Raw genomic sequence first — 17,984 nt, 5'->3', positions numbered from 1 at the left:
CTCCCCTTCCTTCTTCCCCTCCTGCTATCTTCTTCTTTTTCTTTTTTCTTAACATATATTGCATTATTTGTTTCAGAAGTACAGATCTGTGATTCAACAGTCTTGCACAATTCATAGCGCTCACCATAGCACATACCCTCCCCAATGTCTATCACCCAGCCACCCCAGCCCTCCCACCCCCCACCGCTCCAGCAACCCTCAGTTTGTTTCCTGAGATTAAGAATTCCTCATATCAGTGAGGTCCTGTGATACATGTCTTTCTCTGATTGACTTATTTCACTCAGCATAACACCCTCCAGTTCCATCCACGTCGTTGCAAATGGCAAGATCTCATTCCTTTTGATGGCTGCATAATATTCCATTGTGTATATATACCACATCTTCTTTATCCATTCATCTGTCGATGGACATCTTGGCTCTTTCCACAGTTTGGCTACTGTGAAACACATAGCTTTTTTTTTTTTTAAGATTTTATTTATTTATTTGACAGAGAGAGACACAGTGAGAGAGGGAACACAAGCAGGGGGAGAGGGAGAGGGAGAAGCAGACTCCCCGCAGAGCAGGGGGCCTGACACGGGGCTCGATCCCAGGACCCTGAGATCATGACCTGAGCCGAAGGCAGACGCTAAATGACTGAGCCCCCCAGGCGCCCCAAGCACATAGCTTTTTAATTTAGATGAAGTCCCTCAGTCTTCTCTCTTCCTGCTAAGCTCTGTCTAACATCATCACCTAAACCAGGTCATGAAGATATACAACTGTTTCCTCCTAAGAGCTTTATCATTTTGGTTCTTTTACTCATGTCTATGATCTTCATCTTACGATTGTAACTCCACTTTGAGTTAATTTTTGTGTACAGTGTGAGATAGGGGTCCAAATTCATTCTTTTCAATCTGGATATTCACTTGTCCCAGCACCATTTCCTGAAAACTATTTTTTTCCTATTGAATTGTAGTGCCCCCTTTGTAAAAAAATAAATAAATAAAATGGATTAATCATAAATATATGGGTTTATTTTCAGAATCTCAAATATATTTCATTGATCTGGATGTCTGTCCTACCAGTACCACACTGTCTTGGTTATTCTAGTTTCATAGTAAGTTTTGAAGTCAAAAAGTGAGTCCTACACTTTTGTTCTTCTTTGTCAACATTGTTTCTTTCATTCTGGATCTCCTGTATTTCCAAACGAATTTTAGACTTGTCATTTTCTAAAAAAACAAAAACAACAACAACAAAACCCAGCTGGGATTTCGATAAGGATTATGTTGAATCTGCGGATTAATTTCAGGAGAAATGCTATTGTTATAATATCGATCTTCTGATTCGTGCACATGGGGGGTATCTTTGCATTTTTTTAGGTCTTCCATTTATTTTAACAATATTTGGTGGTTTTCAAAGTATAAGTCTTGCACAGTTTTTGTAAAATTTGTTTGTAAGTATTTTATCTGAGGTGCTGTTATAAATGTAAGTGGTTTCCCTCCTTTCATTTTAAGCTTGTTTATCACTAGCGTATAGAAACCCAGTGGATTTCCACATGTGGATCTTGTCTCCTGCAACTTTGAAAAAACCTGTTATTAGACCTAATAATTTCGTAGCGAAATCCTTTGGATTTTTCTATATACAAGATCATGTCATCTGTAAATAGAAATAGTTTTACTTTGATACTTACCTATTTATTTACCACTTGTGGTGTGTTGATCCTTCTTGCCAGAAAAGCAGGGGTTTCCCACATTTTGTCCAGCCTTTACAGTTCTCTATCCCAGGGAGGGAACTCTGATGGTGACTTGCACTCAGAGTCCTTAAAGACCCCGTGGGGGGTTGGGACTAACCTGCAGAGCCAGGAGCAGGCCCCAGCCCCTCCGCAGCCCCTCCTGTCTGCAGTGCCCTCCTGGAGGCCTCCCAGGCCTGACCGGGGCCAGAGCGAGGGCTGGGAGGGAGACACAGAGCAGCAGGTCAAGGGTCCGAGAGCTTGGCTCCTACTCCCCACCTGGAAGCTAAGCGTCCTGGCTGGGATGCCAGCCTGACTTCTGTCCCTGTTGGTTCCCAGGGGACTTTGTCCTCGTTTGGGAGGAAGACCTGAGGCTGGGTCGGCAGCAGGACAGTGCCACCAGGGACAAGACAGACACACACGCGGCCTGGAGGGAGACCTTTCTGGATAACCTCTGTGCAGCTGGGCTGCATGTGGACCAGGTACTTAGGGTCAGTGGTGGGCTCTGCATCTGTTCAATGACCCATGACCTTCCTGACAAGGCCTGAGGACGTGGGGTCCAGACCCCGGAACAAACCAGGCACCAAAGTCCTGCTGGTGCCCCACCCTCGGCAAGCTCCCTCTGGCCACAGAACCACTGACCACAGGCCAGCACGACACCCACCCTCGCATGCCCAGCTCGCACCTGGGAGCCAGAGCCCTTCAGACCCACCTCCCCATTAGTCTGCATAGGTGTGTCCAGGTGTAACCCCCGTGGTGAGAGCTCAGCAGCTAAAGCGGCCCCTTGCCTGGACTGTGTCTTCGGCAACAGCGGCCACAGGGCGTGTGTGGCTGCATGGTGGGTCTGGGCCAGTGAGGGATGTGGCCCTGAGGCCTCGCCCCATGTGCCCTTCACCCACCCCTCCCACCGCCCTCCACCGGTCCCCGGGCACAGGCCCTGCCACCAGGTGTCCTCTCCCTGCCCAGAGTAAACCAGTCCTGGATTTGACATTAATCACATTTTCACGTGTCTTTATCATCTTGGCACCGATTTGATGTTGCAAACAATGCAGCTTCGTTTTATTTGTTTGAACTTGATAGAACGGGACTGTGCTGAGCGCAGTTCCCCCCGGGGCCGTGCTTCTGAGATGATCCTCTGTACTTGGTGCAGCCGCTGCTGGGCCGTCGTCCTTCCTCAGAGGACCCCCCGTGTGAATGCACCCCTCTTTACGACTGCGTCCTTGAGCCCCTTTTATGAGTAGATGTGCTCACCTTCCCCACCCCTGACGCCCCTTCACGGGGCCGGAGCTGCAGACAGACATATACCCAGTGGGATCGGGGGTCAAGAACCAACACCCCTCCCCTTTGGGTTTGGATCCAATTGACAGTCTGGTGGGTGGGGATGAAAAGATGCTCCCCCCTTTATTATGCAAAAAGCTTTTGGGACAGTGTGGCTCATCTGCGTGGCCACATGAGTTTGCAGAACCTTCATCCAGATGGGCGGGCTGCCCTTTAATGGGGGTCACGGGAGAACTGGCACAGGGGACATCCGGGGTCAGTCTGGAGGGCAGTTCTCAGCACACCGCACAACCAGCTGGGGGTGCCCGAAGCGCCGAGCCCGCCCTGCCCCAGGCCTGTCTGCTGCAGTGGGCCCCGGGCAGGGCCCGGACGTGCACATTTAGGGAAGACAGCCAGCTGTGACGCAGCGAGGCCTGACAGCCACCAGGTTAGAGGGGGGTTTTGGAACCCGGCCTACGTGGGGCAGAGGGGCTGCAAGTCCCTGTCTCAGGTTCCAGGAGTGCCTGCCACACATCTGCACACATGCACACACACGTGAGGAGTCATGCCTGCCCGCTGGCACACGTGTGCACACTTCCACACGTCCATGCATAACACGGATGCCCAGTGGCTCGTCAAAGGCCGAGGCCGTCATTCACCATCTGCAAACCAAAGGCTGACTCAAGTGCCTCCTTAAGTCAGGAGAGGGGGCAGGGCGGGCGGTCTCTGAGCAAGCAGCCTGTGCCCTCAACGCTGGTCCCAGAGGGCGTGGCTGGCGTGGGTCCCCGAGGCCTAGCAGTCATCCCAACCCTGTCTGTGACCGACGGGCTGACCTCCCGACGGCCGTGCTCCCTGCCGGCTCAGCGATCAGAGGTGCCACTTATCCAGCAGCGTTACCACCAGTGCTGGGGAGCTGTTACCATGGCTAGAGAGGCATCTGCCTTCCCCAGGAGTGTGAACGGACACCCCCACACATGCCCCTCAGACTCCCACGGAGCCTTTCGTCCCCACAGCGCGACGTCCAGGACGAGGAGGGCGCCGTGCACTACATCCTCCTCAGCGCCCCCTGGGCCGTGCTCCGCTGCTACGCGGAGGACCTGCGCCTAAAGCTGCCCCTGCAGGTGCCCGGGGGGGCCCAGGGGTCCCCCACAGTGCCGACAACCCTGGAGGCTCCCCACTCAGTGTCCCTGAGGGTCCTTCCCCCATCTCTGCGCCCCAAGAAGCCTGGCTGGACAGCCAGGGTGGGCTCAGGGAGTGTGCGCTTTCTCCAGGCCCAGACCACCCCTCCCCCCAGGGGACACAGGGCGGGGGGGGGGGGGGGCCCTTCCAGGTGACCTGAGGATGACCCCCCTGGGGGCCGCTGTGCTGCCCACTCTGCCGGCTCCCTCTGAGCCTCGTGGTGTGGGCGTGGACGGAGACATGGCTGCCCTCTTAACTCTTCCTGCTGGAGGGGCTCTGGCCTCAAACTGACCAGCAGGGCAGTACTGCAGCCTGAGGCCCAGAGAGGGGCAGGGGCTGGCCTGGCGTCTCCCCACAGGGCCCACAGCAGGGCAGAGGGCGGCAGGGGAGGGCAGGGGTTCTCCCTCTGCTGGAGCCCTTCACCTGCCGCCCGCTCGGCACACCCGCACACCCCCACCCCGCGGCATGGTGTCGGCATCCGCATCAGCTTCCGCTCAAGAGCGGGAGCCCAGTGACGATCCTTTCCAGGAACTGCCCAACCAGGCCTCCAACTGGTCGGCGGGCCTGCTGGCGTGGCTGGGTATCCCCAACATCCTGCAGGAGGACGTGCCTGATGTGCCCCCTGAGTATTACTCCTGCCAGTTCAAAGTGAGCAAGCTGTCAAGGTGAGACTGGGGCCTCTCCCGGTGCAAGAACTGGCTGAAGGCATGAACACGAGGCTCAGGGACTGAGTGAGCTCAAACATGATGCCCCTCCACTGGCGTTCTCCCTCCCTGGAACTTCCAACTGGGGACACGCATCTCAGTGGGCAAGCACGGACTGCGTCAGTCGGGGTAGGCAGGGTGTGCGGGGGGACAAACATCCCCCAAGCCTGGCCGGACACTCAGGTCTGTTTCCTGCTCAGCTACAGGGCCGCGGCGGGTGGGCAGGGTGTTGGGGCCGAGGCGCCTTGCCTCTGAGGCAGAAGCGGAAGGGGGCCCCGTCCATGTGCATGGTACAGCCCCAGCTAGCCACGCAGGTGCGACCAGCCTGCAGACAAGGCTAGTGTCCAGGGGGTGGTGGGGACCAGCGTCGGTGACCAGCATGGAGGACTCCCAGGCGGTCTCACTGCCCAGGCTGAGAACACTTCCTTCCAGGCCTGGGGGAATGCCAGCCTGGTGTGCACCTGCCTCTACCAATGGGACTTCCCAAAGTCCTGGGGTCGGTCGTCTGTTCAAGCAGGCCACCACCAGACACCACCCGCGAGGCCACTGATCCCATGCTCAGAGCTTTGGGGGGCACGTGGAAGGCTCCCCCACCGCATTGCCCTCTCTGCCCACCCTGTGGGGGGGCATTCTGTGCTGTCTGGAGAACCTACCGTGACCTCCTGCCTCCAGAAAGGAAAAGGCACAGACAGGATTCGATGGTGCTGCCAGGATGGCAGCTGTTCCGCAGGGTGTGGGATGAAGCCACGAGTGTGCGCCCCCCACGTGCACTCCTGTGCGTGTGCCAGACCTCTGCGCTCCACACCCCACAGGTTCCTCGGGAGTGACAACCAGGACACCTTCTTCCCCAGCACCAAGAGGCACCAAATTGTGAGTGGGGGTCCCCGCTGTGTCCCCGAGCTGGGGATGGAGGCCTCTGTGGACACAGGAAGGCTCTGCTGTGATCAGAGCGCCAAGGCGCCTCTCAGGGCTGGGGGCTGGAGGCCTCCAGGCTGACCCCCAGCTCACTGCACAGCAGGGGCCCTGCTCAGCACCCCTCCAGGACCCAGGGCCCAGGTGGGCATGGGTCCTGTTGGTTGGCGGGGAAGGGGACCGAGGACCAGCATGGACCCACGGCCACAGCATCCCTGAATGGGCCGCTCCAGTGGCCTGCTCCAGTGGCCTGTGGTGGGGAAGACGGGAGGACGGGCCGGCCCAGGAGAGCCTCCTGCTGACTGCCAAAGGGCACGGGGCCTTGGGGGCTGCCCGGGGCAGGGGCACTGCCCACCCCTGATGCCGGTGCCCAGACGGAGGCTGACTCCCGCCCAGAGGATGGGCTGGGAGCAGGCTGAGCAAGGCCAGGGCCTGGGTTCAGGTCAAGACCCGACTCCTGTGAGTCCAGTGGATCTGGCCAAGGTCTCCATGTTTCTAAAGTGGGATTGTGGTGTGTGGGGGAGGCTACCTGAGCAAGACCGGGGGCCCACACAGTGGGGTCGCTGTCAGCAGAGGGCTCAGCCGGGAGGCAAGTGGGCCAGGACAGTCCTGCGCGCTGCCACATGACGGGTCACTGGCGCCACGCCCACCCCCCAGCTGTTTGCCACCCTGGCCGAGACCCCACATGGCCACGAGAAGAAGGGCCTGTTCGGGATCGACCAGCTGTCGGCAGAGAGCGTCTTCAGCGCAGCCTTCCCCCTACACGACGTGAGACCCGGGGGTTGGTTGTTGGGGTGGGGGGCTCTGGCCTGGGTGTGAGGGTGAGGTCCTGGCCGAGGAGGACCCCGGGGCCCTGCCCTCCATGCTTGGCAGCCCTGGTCAGACGGGAGGCCATGCCGGGATCAGCAGCACACTTGCCATGGGATCGGGCCCCACAGTGGCCTGTCTGAAGCTGGGGGTGGCCAGGTGCCACCCTTCGTGCCACGTGACAGGCCCGGTGGCTCTCTCCCTGGGCACCTTCCATCTTGGGGAAGACAGTGAGGTCCCCTGTGCCCCTCATGAAGCCAGGTAAACCAGGACAGTGCCAGGGAGGGGCACCTGTCAGCCTGACCAGTGTCCTTGACAAAATGTCCACCGTGTGGGGCTGGGCCCTCACGCACAGGACCCGCCATGAGTCCTCAGAGCTGCACAAAGGGGTGGTGAGGCCTGCAGGGCTGGGGCAGGCCTGTACCCCCCGCTGTGTGACTGCGGGGACATGGGTGGGAATGCCTGGTGGCCCCCCCCACCCGCCGAAGGTGCCATCCTTCTCTGGGAGGCACAGCCGGCCCCACTTGCCCTGTGGTTGCCAGGGACCACACAGCTCTGGGGCTGCCCCCGCCACCTTCCCTGCCCTGGTCTTGGACCCCAGGAGCCTTGGCTGAGGGCCTCCACTCAGGCGCTCCTTCCTCGGAGAGGCCTTCATGGCTCCCTGGTCCCCCAACATCACCCTTTCCTCCCACACCTCGGGGAGAGTGCAGTACCCGGTGCCCAGGCCAGCCTGGATCTCCCCACCAGACGGCTTCTCATCCACAGGGCCCATTTAGGACGCCCCCAGAGGGCCCACAGGCCGCAGGCCTCACCCAAAGGCAGGCCCTGTTCCAGTACTGGGCTCACTGGTGCAAGTGGAACAAGTACCCGCCTCTGGACCATGTGCGCAGGTACTTCGGGGAGAAGGTGGCCCTCCACTTCGCCTGGCTCGGTGAGTGCTGCCCCCCTGCCCCCTGGACTGCCCGCACCCCCCAACTCCATCTTGAGGCTGCTAATCCGTGTCCCCCGGAGGGGAGCCATGCTGGCACCCTGAGAAAAATGCTTCCCAACTCCCAGCCCAGCCCCGCCCAGCCACTGCCAGCCCCCGCGATAGGCCTGTGGCTCTTCTGGGGCCCTCCTAACGCCCCAGTGAGGGGCCGGGAGCCCCCTTCTGCTGGTAAGGGCCCCCAGTATCCCTGGCCCACCAGACATGGCCCATGAGGCCCTGAGCCCCTGCAGGAACTCCCGAACGGCAGAGGTCACCCCTGCCCGGGGCCCAGGGTCAGCCGCCCTGTCACCCACTGCAGGCAGGCTGGGACCTTCGGAATGACCTTCTGCCCTGGGCAGCCTGGCTCTCCCAGCTCCCCTCACAGGCTCCACCCCCAGGGCAGCACCATCCCCTCCCCCCTTCTGAAGTCTTTTGTCATCCCCAGACACAGCACGTGTGCCTTCTCGCCCCCCGCCTGGGCCAGCCTTCCTTCAGGCATACTCAGATGGCCAGCCATGTTGGGGTGCTGCGCATTTGCAGGGACCCTGCCCTCATGAGTGCACCAGCCATGGGGGGACACAGGGGAGGCCCCCACAGCCACTGTGGACCCAGAGAGAGCGGGGGCAGCCTGTGTGTGAGGACCCTGAGGCTCCATCTCGGGGCCAGGAGAAGCAGAGGCCATGGGACAGCGAAGCCAGGCTGGAAGGCCGCAGAGGGCGGGAGGACCGGCTCTTCCTCTGGCTTCCGGCCCAGGCGTCACTCTGGCTGATGCAGGGTGGGACTGGAAGCGGGACACCAGGCCAGGGGCTGGGCTAGACCCATGGGAGGCGGTGGAGTGTCCGGTGGAGGGACTGAGGTAACTGAGGGACCTAGCCATGGTGGGGTGGGTGCGGGGGGAAAGGAAGCATCCAGAATGGACCCCCGTCTGTCTCCCAGGTTGGAATGCAGAGGGCTGTGAGCCTCCCACAGACGGGACGCCCATCCGGGGCGTGGTGGTTAGAGGCGAATGGGACTTAGGAAAGGGATGTCCAGGAGCCCCGGGGGGTCAATGGTAGGGGGTCCAGAGACCAGGGCAGAGGCCAGGAGGGAGGAGCTGGGCTCAGAGCTGCCAGGGGTCATTCCTGAGCACCGTGCCTTGCCGGCTTCCTCCCAGAAGGTCTCGGGTTCTGCTGGCTGGATGGGGGTACCCGAGGGACAAGCATGGCTGAGCAGACCCCCACCCAGTGCTTAGCTCAGTGCTGGCTACACAGGCCCACAGGGCACTGATAGCTGACTCCCAGGGTCCCTCCACCCGGTCCCAATGGCCAACCTTGGTGCTGCCCCTGCAGGGTTCTACACAGGCTGGCTCCTGCCGGCAGCGGCGGTGGGCACTCTGGTGTTCCTGGTTGGCTGCTTCATGGTGTTCTCAGACATACCCACGTAAGTGCCCTCTCCTCTCAGCTCCCAGGACTTGCCCTGTGTCTCCTGAGGGGGTGTGTGGTTGGGGGACCCATAGGTGCCAGGCCCTGTACAGAGCTGGGGATGGAGGTGAGCACTGAACACATCCCTGCCCTCCTGTAGACCTGGTTGGAAGGCTGACAGGTGGGCAGGTGGGCTCCCAGGCTCACACAGGTGGGCAGGTGGGCTCCCAAAGCTGGCACAGGTGGGCAGGTAGGCTCCTGGGCTAATTTTATTGGTACTCATCCTTGCTTCTTATAATAGTATAAGCGTTTCTTATAAGTAAATAGGCTTGATTTTTACTTCATTATGGAGCTAAAACTTCAAAAAGTTAACTCAAAAATTATCATTGCTTGTATTCTAAAACTACTTTTTAAAGAAATGCTGAGCCTGTCAAAGGCCGTGGTGGGCCGGGGGAGGGTGAGGGGTGGGACTGGTGGGGGCCTGCCCCCCCCCCGGACTCCTGCAACGCGCCCTTGTGCCCAGAAGGCAGGAGTTGTGCAATAGTGAGGACAACTTTGAGATGTGCCCGCTCTGCCTGGGCTGCCCCTTCTGGCCGCTCTCCGGCGCCTGCACCCTGGTCCAGGTACGGAGCCGAGTAGGTGAGGTGAGGAAGGCAGCTCCCCTGGCTTCTGGTCCTGCCCCATCTAGAACCCCAGCCCTGTCAGCACCGAAGGCAGACTCCCTCCTGCCCCCGTGAGTTATCTAACCTCTGCGGCACTGTTCCCGCCTGGATCGCTGCCCCTACATTTAGCTCTCTTCTTCTGGTTATGTATAACCAGCCAAGGTCAACGGGAAGGCCTGCCAGGGCAGGCAAGCCCCGAAACTCTCAGGGCACAGACTGAGCAGGAGCCAGGAGGCTCCTTGGAGTCCCGGAGCCCCGCACACCACCTGGGCACGTCAGCTCTTCCATAGGAACCGCGGCCTCATGGCCTTTTGCACGCATCCCCCACACACTGGGCCTGGAGCCCAGGTGCCCAGGATGGATCCACGGACCGGACACACTTTGACACACTTTTGGGACCCCATCTGACCCGGCTTCCTAGGGCTGCTGTCTCCAGTGATCATACCCGAGGGGCTTAAAACAACAGCACCCTGTTTTCTCATAGCCCTGCAGGCCGCAAGCCCAGGATCGAGGTGCTGCGGGGTGGGCCTTCTGGAGAAGCTGCTCCGTGCCCTCTCCTAGTGTGCGGGAGCCCCAGGAGTCTTTGGTGTTGGCTGGCTTGTGTCCCTTCAACCTCTGCCCCCACCTTCCCTGGCCTTTCCCCATGTGCAGCTGTTTCCCCTGCTTGTCTAAGGATCTGTCTTCGGGCTTAGGGCCCCCCGTCCAGGCTGCTCTCGTCGGGAGGTCCTTACCTTAGCTACAGATGCAAAGGCCTTTACTCCAAATCAGGTTACATTCTGTGATTCCAGGTGGAGATCTCCCTTGGGGCCCACAATTCAATCCACTACAATTCACCCTCTGGCCCCCAAAATCTCATGTCCATCCCATATGCCAAATACATTCGTCGCCACCCAATATCCCCCGAAATCTCAACCCGTTACTGCATGAACTCTGAGTCCAAAAATCTCACCAGCTCTGATAGTCCCGCATCTCATCCCCTAAATCATCTCAGTCAGGCGCGGTGATGCGGGCTCCCCGGGGGCAGCATCCCCCCCATCTGTGGCCCCGGGCACCCGGGAACCAGCCACCTGCTTCCGAGCACCGTGCCGCACAGGCCGAGGATAGGCATTGCCATTCCCTAGGGGAAAACTCCCTGGGACTGAAGGGGCCCCGAGTCCCGAGCAAGCTGGACACCCCACCCCGCCCCCGCCGCAGGTTGGCCGGCTCTTCGACCGCGGAGGCACCGTCGTCTTCAGCCTGTTCATGGCTCTGTGGGCCCTGCTGCTCCTGGAGTTCTGGAAGCGCAAGAGCGCCACACTGGCCTACCGGTGGAGCTGCTCCAACTACGAGGACATCGAGGTGGGTCCCCCGGCAGGGGTCGCTCTCCCCCACGTGCGGGCCACGGCTGAACACCGGCTCCCTTCCAGGAGAGGCCTCGGCCCCAGTTTGCCGCCTCGGCCCCCATGACAGCCCTGAACCCCATCACTGGTGAGGACGAGCCTTACTTCCCAGAGAGGAGCCGCTTGCGCCGAGTGCTGGCGGGCTCCATGGTGGTCGTGATGATGGTAAGGGACCCCTGCAGCCCTGGTCTCCCCTCCCTCCCTGTCGGTGCCCCTACATTTAGCTCTCTTCATCCTCCGGACCATGTGGGGCACATTTTGTCACCCCTTCTTCCCTGGAGGCCGGGAGCCTGATGCCTCCTCTGTGACCCACAAGACTCTCACAGCCCCCAGAAAGGCCCCTGGGTGCCTGGGCTCCGGAAAGGGGACCAAGCCTGGGGTCAAGCTAGGGGGTCCAGGCTGCAAGAGGCGGGTGTGGGCCAGGCAGGGGGCTCTGGGAAGGTTTCCCCATGGAGGCAGGCCTTGGGGCATCCTTCCCCCAGCACAGGGCTCCACCACACCCTGCCTCACCTTCCAGCCAAAGGGCTTCCTGATGGGACCAACCTCCCTCCCCCTCCAAGATGTTAGCAATTCCCAGTGTTTGCTTGGTGAGGGGGCAGGGTGCGGGTAGGACGGATGGTTCTCCAGCAATTGGGCCAAGAACAATGTACAGTGGCCCCTTGACACCCAGATGATGCCCACCCTCTATTCTGAATGCCCTTCTTCCCTGCCCTCCCCCAGTCTGCCCTCCACCAGGAAGGGGCGTAGAACACAGCCTGGTTCAGAGGGTGCGGCGGTATCAGGGCTCTGCATGGGGGCTCAAGCATCTGACTGCCCCACAGGTTGCCGTGGTCATCATGTGCCTTGTGTCCATCATCCTGTACCGGGCCATCATGGCCATCCTCATGTCCAGGTCGGACAACACCCTCCTCGCAGCCTGGGTGAGCCTCTACCTGCCCAGCTGGTGGGTGGAAGGCTCTGGAGCACCCATCCCCCACTGCACTCTGACCCGCCAACTCCCATCAGGCCTCGCGCATCGCCAGCTTCACGGGGTCGGTGGCGAACCTGGTCTTCATCATCATCCTCTCCCAAAATCTACGTGGCCCTGGCCCACATCCTGACAAGATGGGGTGAGTGGCCCAGGCCGTGGGGCACTGACCCTGGGACCGGCCCAGCCCTGGCAGCCAGAGCACGACTTTCTCTCCCATCTGCAGGGTCCTTAGGTCTGAGTGAGGCACAGGTGGGGCGTGTCAGACCCTCCCCTGGGGCAGTTTTCGTAGCCCTGAGCTGGGCCTCAGCAGGGGGACGGCAGGAGACCCTCCCAGCTGAGCTGTCCCTCTGGGGTGGGGGACTTGCCCACAGCCCACCATCCCTCTGCTCTTCCTGCTCTCGTTCCCTTTGTACCATCCTCTCCCCTCCATTTCCTGCCCTGCATTTCCTAAGACAAGTGCTAATGAACCCACCGGTCCACTCCACAGACCCCTGTCTGCTACCATCCTGGTCTGGGAGAGGGACAGAGAGCTCAGGGCCCACCCGGGGAGGGAGGGCGGGCGGAGTGCTGCAGAGAAAGCGAGGGCAGGGTGGGCCCTCCGGGGAGCGGGTGTCCCAGGCGGAGGCTCCGGGTGCGGGGGCGGCCGGGGCAGGGCCCTGCAGGAGTGGCCCGGGGTGTTCCTGCAAAAGCGGGCCCTGTGGATGCCCCCCAGCTCACCCTGTTTGTCCCCAGCTCCGGCACCTCCACCGCCCCGCCCCCAGCCTCTCTTCTGTGCCAAGACCCTCCCCAGCTAGCTGAGGCGGCCTCACGTAGGGGGACGGAGTGAGGCCCCCCGTGCCGCAGAAATGCACGGCACCCAGACCAAGTTCGAGGACGCCTTCACCCTCACGGTGTTCATCTTCCAGTTTGTCAGCTTCTGCTCCGCACCCATCTCTGTCGCCTTCCTCCAGGGCAGGTCAGTGCCGCTCCCTCTGGCCACGCTTTCCCCGTGTTCACCCCGTGTGGGCGCTGGGGTGCCATCCAGACGCCCGGGGAAGGGGGGCGGTTGGCACAGGAGCCCTGGGTGGATTCACCCGGCAAACCAGGCTTCAGGGTCCAGCTCGCGCTTCCTCCAGTCGGGTGGGCGGCCAAGGGGCTCGGTAAGCGGAAGGGCAGCAGCCCCCCCCCACTCCTGGCCTCAGGACCCCAATTCTCCTCCAGGTTTGTGGGACGCCCGGGCAACTATCACACCTTGTTTGGGGTCTGCAACGAAGAGGTGAGCGTGTGGGGAGGCCAGCCCCCACCAGTGGAGGTAGAGACCCCGAGGCGTGCCTCCTGAGTCACCAGATCCCCACAGGACCCCCGCACCACTCACCACTCCCACCCCCAGGCCCACGTGTCCTACCTGTGCCCCCATTTTCACGGGGCCTGATGCACACCTGAGCCAGGTTCCCGCCCTGGTGATGGACCTGAGCCGCCATGGGGGAGTGGGGGTGGAGTGGGGGTGCAGAGGCAGGCGACCCTCATGGGCTGGGTGCCAGTGGCCAGGGCTTGCTGGCTTCTTCCCGCGGCTGGCCCCGGCCCCGAGAGCACAAGCTGCTGAGAGCCAGGCATGAACCTGTCTGTTTTTTTTTTTTTTTTTAAAGATTTTATTTATTTATTTGAGAGAGAGAGAGAGAGCCCAACAAGAGGGGGTAGGGTCAGAGGGAGAAGCCGACTCCCCGCTGAGCAGGGAGCCCGATGTGGGACTCGATCCCGGGACTCTGGGATCACGACCCGAGCCGAAGGCAGTCGCCCCACCAACTGAGCCACCCAGGTGCCCTGAACCTGTTTTTGACAAAGTAGAGGTTAAACCAACTTTCAGGATCGCTGTCATGTCGGTCCCCCAAGCAAACCCCAAGATGAAGACTTGGGTGCAAGTAATTGTTCTGGGCATCACCCCAGGAAGCATGCAAGGGGCGGGGAGCAAGCAGGCAGAAGGGGGTGTGCCTGTGAGTACTTGAGTGCGAGGGGGTCACTGCTGGGAGCCCCTGGGCGTGACTCTGCCCTGGACCCTCTGGGACGTTGTAGAAAAACCCTCCAAATGGTCCTTGTGCATCTGGTTCCTCAGCGGGGGAAGGTCAAGCACACCTGAGCCCACAGGCAGCGTGACAGGTGTGCCTGGAACAGTCCCTAAAGGCCACTGCGCTGGGTCAGGGGACATGGGTGGGGCGCTACCAGCCCCTGCTGGGCTCATCACCTCTTCTCCTTTCTGAGGAGAAGGTCTGCTTCCTTCCCACAGGTCTGGCCTGTGACCCAACCCACTTGCTGACTACAAAGGGTCCACCTCGAAGGGACACTCTCCAGTTTCACATGAGATGGGAGGGGCTTCTCAGGGACAGGGCAGCTGGGACCCCAACTCAGGGGCACGACTGTGCGTGACATACTGTATCAGTTAAGCAGCATTCACTGACCAGTGGAAAAAGCTGCTATCTCAAACGGGCTTAAACAAAAAAGGGAATGTCACTGGCTCTGATATTGAAAACATTCAGGGCCCTGTGGGCTCAGGTATGGCTGGATCCAGGTGTTTAAACGATGTTGCATGGCTTTCCCCAGCATAGGCTGTGCTCTCAGGCAGGTTCTCCTTACCTGGTGGGGAAGATGCCTGCAGTTGGCCCAACACCCCCTGGCTCGGTACCCCCTGTACAAGGCATGCTGTCTCAGGAGTCCCCTCAAAAGTCCCAGCCCAACTGTCACTTAACTCGGGCCAATTAGTGGGGCCTGAGTCCTCCCTGGAGCCATGAGGGTTATGAGGGTCAGCCCCACATAACCCTGCGTGGATCCCCAAAAATCCCCAAAGGAAATCTGGGGTGCCATGTGGCAGTACCCCCATCATCCCTCTGCACAGTCTGTGGGGGCTTGGGTGAGGTCAAGGGAGGGAAGGAGTCTCCGCAGTCCTCAATGTGCCATGGCACGTCTGAAAGGGAGGTGGCAGCATGGCAGGCCACCTTTGAGGCATACAGAAGGATGGCTGGGTATGCGGCCAGTCTTTCCCTCGAGCTGACCTGAAACCCTGCTGCTGTAGTGTGCAGCTGGAGGCTGCCTCGTTGAGCTGGCACAGGAGCTTCTGGTCATGATGGTGGGCAAACAGATCATCAACAATGTGCAGGAGATCCTCATCCCGTGAGTCAACCCCACCCTGCCCGGGCAGCAACCAGGGACCATGGGACCTAGGAGTGTGGGGGGCAGCAGCCTCCAGCCCAGCCCCAGCCTGGACCCAGAGGTAGAGGGAAGGTGGGTCCAGACCCTCCTGGACCTCAAGGCCTCAGCTGCAGGGGAGCGGGCGGGTCTGCCCCGGCCATCTGCCCCAGGAGCTCTGTGACACCCCACCCCATGGGGTTGCTGCTTGGGCTTGACTAAGGTCTCTTTGCCCTGGGGCCAGCTCTAGTGTGGGGAGGAGGCCTGGCTTCCCGGGCCCACCCCCACCCATGCTGGCCCATCCCATCTGCAGCCCACTCGGGCTGGGCCAGGGCATTCTTCAGCATCCCCAGCCTCGAGGGCAGCACCAGGGAGGAGCAAGGGAGGCCCCAGGCTTCAGGTGCCTTCCGTCTCCCCAGTGCCACCGCCACTGGCACCACTGTGGCCCACCTTAAGGCAACTGGGCCCCCCTACCAGGCTGGAGCCAACCTGGACACCGTCCCATCCCCCCTGCACACCTGATCTACCCCTGCTAGCAGCTCCCAACTTGGCTGTCCTGGGGCCCCATGAAACACAGCTGTGGGACCTTGACCACCGCACGCCCTGCTCTGGGTGCGGCCTTGCTTCTCTGCCCAGTTGGCGCAGTGAAGCGGAACTCAAGATTACAAGGGCAGGGCGTAGCTCAGTGCCCGGCGGGGACAGGGCCTGGACAAGTGACAGTGTGGCAGAGCAGTATGCCCCCCCATGCCGCATAGGGTGGAGCGACACACAGCGCCCCTGGCACAGCAACTGCCCTCATTTGACATAGCTCTTGGCACCTGCTTAGCACTTCCCAGGAGGAACCCATTGCCCCCAGAAGCTTCCATGAGCAGTGCTGACTTTCCAGAGGGCGCTGCAGGGGAGCAGGGGAGGGGATGCCCCCGGCCCTGAGATGTAGATGCTCTCCGCTAGTCTGTGCGCAGAGGCGTCGCCCCTGCCCTCCCTATGGCCCAGACCACCTCCCCCCGCCCCGAACTGTGGAGCAGGCAGGGCCCAGCCTGGAGGAACAGGGCCCATTTTCCCGGGTGTTCCCAGCCCCAGGAAGCTACAGGGCTGCCGGCAGAAGTTTCGGCGGCGCTCCAAGAAGAGGAAGGCGGGGCCCTCGGAGGAAGCGGGGCCCCGGGAGGCCGACTGCGAGCTTCTGCCCTGTGAGGGCCTGTTCGAAGAGTACCTGGAAACGCGTGGGGGCCAGGTTAGTGACCACGGGGTGGGGGCCGGTGCTGCGCGCCTGGGGGCCTCGGACGGGGTGCGGGCGAGCACGCGCCGGGGCCGCGTGGGGGGTGGGACGAGCGGCAGCGGGCGCGGGAGACGGGCCTGCGCGTGGGGACCAAGGGCTGCGCGAGCTGCGGCTACGCCTGGGGGGTGGTTTTCCCCAGAGGGCTTCTGACTTACTTATTTTTTTAGAGATTTTATTTATTTATTTGAGAGAGCGAGCACGTGAGAGGGGGGAGGGTCCGAGGGAGAGGCAGACGCGCCGCCGCGCGGGGAGCCCGAGGCGGGACGCGATCCCGGGACCGCAGGACCGTGACCTGAGCCGAAGGCGGCGCCCTTCCCCAGGGACCTTCTGGACGCCGCGCTCCCGGCCGCGGTCCGCTGTGCCCTGCTCACGTGGCACCGGGCCTGTGGCTCACGCCCCACGCGGGGTCGGCGTCCCCTGCGAGTCCGGGCTCAGAGGCGCCCGAGGGGAGCGATCACGCGCACCCCCGGCCTGAACCCAGCACAGCGCTCTGGGCGCCCGGCCGCCCAACTGTGGCCGCCCGTCGTGCACGGACGGAGAGGCGGCAGCTCCCGCGGCGATGCCGCTCGTCCAGGCGGCCATGCGAGGGGCGGGTGCCCTCGCGCGTCCCCGCCCCCCCCGCCCCGGGCCGCCCCCGCCGTCCCCCCCCCCCCCCGGCACGGGCCACGCCCCGCGTCCCCGCCCCCCAGGCACGGGCCACGCCCTGCGGAACGCCCCTCAAGCGGCCGCTCCCGGCCTCGGGCGCGAGTCCGACCTCCACACTGGGCGCAGGGCTTCCGTGACACTAACAAAAGCCGTTCCCGAAGGCTCCCCTGAGAGGGGCGCGAGGCGAAGGCAGCCCTAAGCCAGGAGCAGGTTCCCGCCGCCACGGGCCCGGCAGGGTGTCTGAGCGCCGGGGAGCGCCGCCCCACTCGCCGACCGCGGGGAGCCCGAGGCGGGACTCGATCCTGGCCGAGGGCTCTCAGGAGGCGCGTCTGTCGCGCGGGCCCGTGCAGGAGCTGCGCGGGCGGCCAGAGCCCCCGGGGGGCGGCCCGGCGGTGACCGCCGTCCGCCGCGGGGCTGCAGGTCGGCCTCGTCAGCATCCGCGCGGCCGCCTGCCCGCTCGCGCCGCTCTTCGCGCTGCTCGACACCTGGGTGGCGGCCCGCCCGCACGCGCAAGTCCGTCTGCCAGCCCCGGCGGCGGGGGCCGAGCGCGCAGGACATCGGCCTCTGGGCCCCCACCTGGCGGCCGTCGCGCACCTGGCGGTCGTCAGCCACGCGAGCGCGCGGGCGGGGCGCCGGGGCCGCGCGGACGGGCTTCCGCTGAGCAGCCGCGCCCGCCCAGGCCTTCCTGCCGGCCCTCACGTCCGACTTCCGGCCGCGGGCCTACCACCGGCGGACCCGCGCCCGCGACCTCCACGGCTTCGTCAACTTCACGCCGGCGCGCGCCCCGCCCGCCTTCGCGTCCGCGCACAACCGCACGTGCAGGTGGGGCCGGGGCGTGGCCGCGGGGGTGGGCGTCGGGGGCGGGGCCACGGGGGTGGGCGCCGGGGGCGGGCTCCGGGGGCGGGGCCACGGGGTGGGCGCCGGGGCGGGGCCACGGGGGTGGGGCCGGGGCGGGGCCACGGGGG

At 62.5% G+C, this 17,984-nt stretch overlaps 2 protein-coding genes across 2 annotated transcripts in view; both read left to right on the top strand.

Moving 5' to 3' along the window:
- The window catches only part of ANO7 (anoctamin 7), a 25,120-nt gene that overhangs the window by 2,277 nt on the left and 4,859 nt on the right, over positions 1 to 17,984 (top strand). Inside the window, 21 exon segments of the mRNA XM_025887917.1 lie at positions 2,045 to 2,187; positions 3,976 to 4,083; positions 4,670 to 4,806; positions 5,658 to 5,715; positions 6,415 to 6,525; positions 7,330 to 7,495; positions 8,860 to 8,950; positions 9,458 to 9,554; positions 10,788 to 10,931; positions 11,000 to 11,137; positions 11,794 to 11,892; positions 11,978 to 12,040; positions 12,042 to 12,081; positions 12,786 to 12,897; positions 13,143 to 13,197; positions 14,986 to 15,083; positions 16,179 to 16,329; positions 17,440 to 17,519; positions 17,521 to 17,591; positions 17,594 to 17,631; positions 17,699 to 17,841. Of these exon segments, the coding sequence (XP_025743702.1) occupies positions 2,045 to 2,187; positions 3,976 to 4,083; positions 4,670 to 4,806; positions 5,658 to 5,715; positions 6,415 to 6,525; positions 7,330 to 7,495; positions 8,860 to 8,950; positions 9,458 to 9,554; positions 10,788 to 10,931; positions 11,000 to 11,137; positions 11,794 to 11,892; positions 11,978 to 12,040; positions 12,042 to 12,081; positions 12,786 to 12,897; positions 13,143 to 13,197; positions 14,986 to 15,083; positions 16,179 to 16,329; positions 17,440 to 17,519; positions 17,521 to 17,591; positions 17,594 to 17,631; positions 17,699 to 17,841 (2,143 nt within the window).
- SEPTIN2 (septin 2) overlaps positions 4,699 to 17,984 on the top strand; it is a 124,352-nt gene continuing 111,066 nt past the window's right edge. The window contains exon 1 of the mRNA XM_073888840.1: positions 4,699 to 4,702. The gene's annotated coding sequence lies outside the window, so the exon portion shown is untranslated. The remainder of the gene's footprint in view (positions 4,703 to 17,984) is intronic.

Source organism: Callorhinus ursinus, unplaced genomic scaffold, assembly GCF_003265705.2.
Source record: "Callorhinus ursinus isolate GAN/ISIS: 27379988/994484 unplaced genomic scaffold, GSC_fseal_2.0 scaffold96, whole genome shotgun sequence".
Taxonomy (NCBI): domain Eukaryota; kingdom Metazoa; phylum Chordata; class Mammalia; order Carnivora; family Otariidae; genus Callorhinus; species Callorhinus ursinus.
This window is presented reverse-complemented; position numbering and strand designations above follow the sequence as displayed.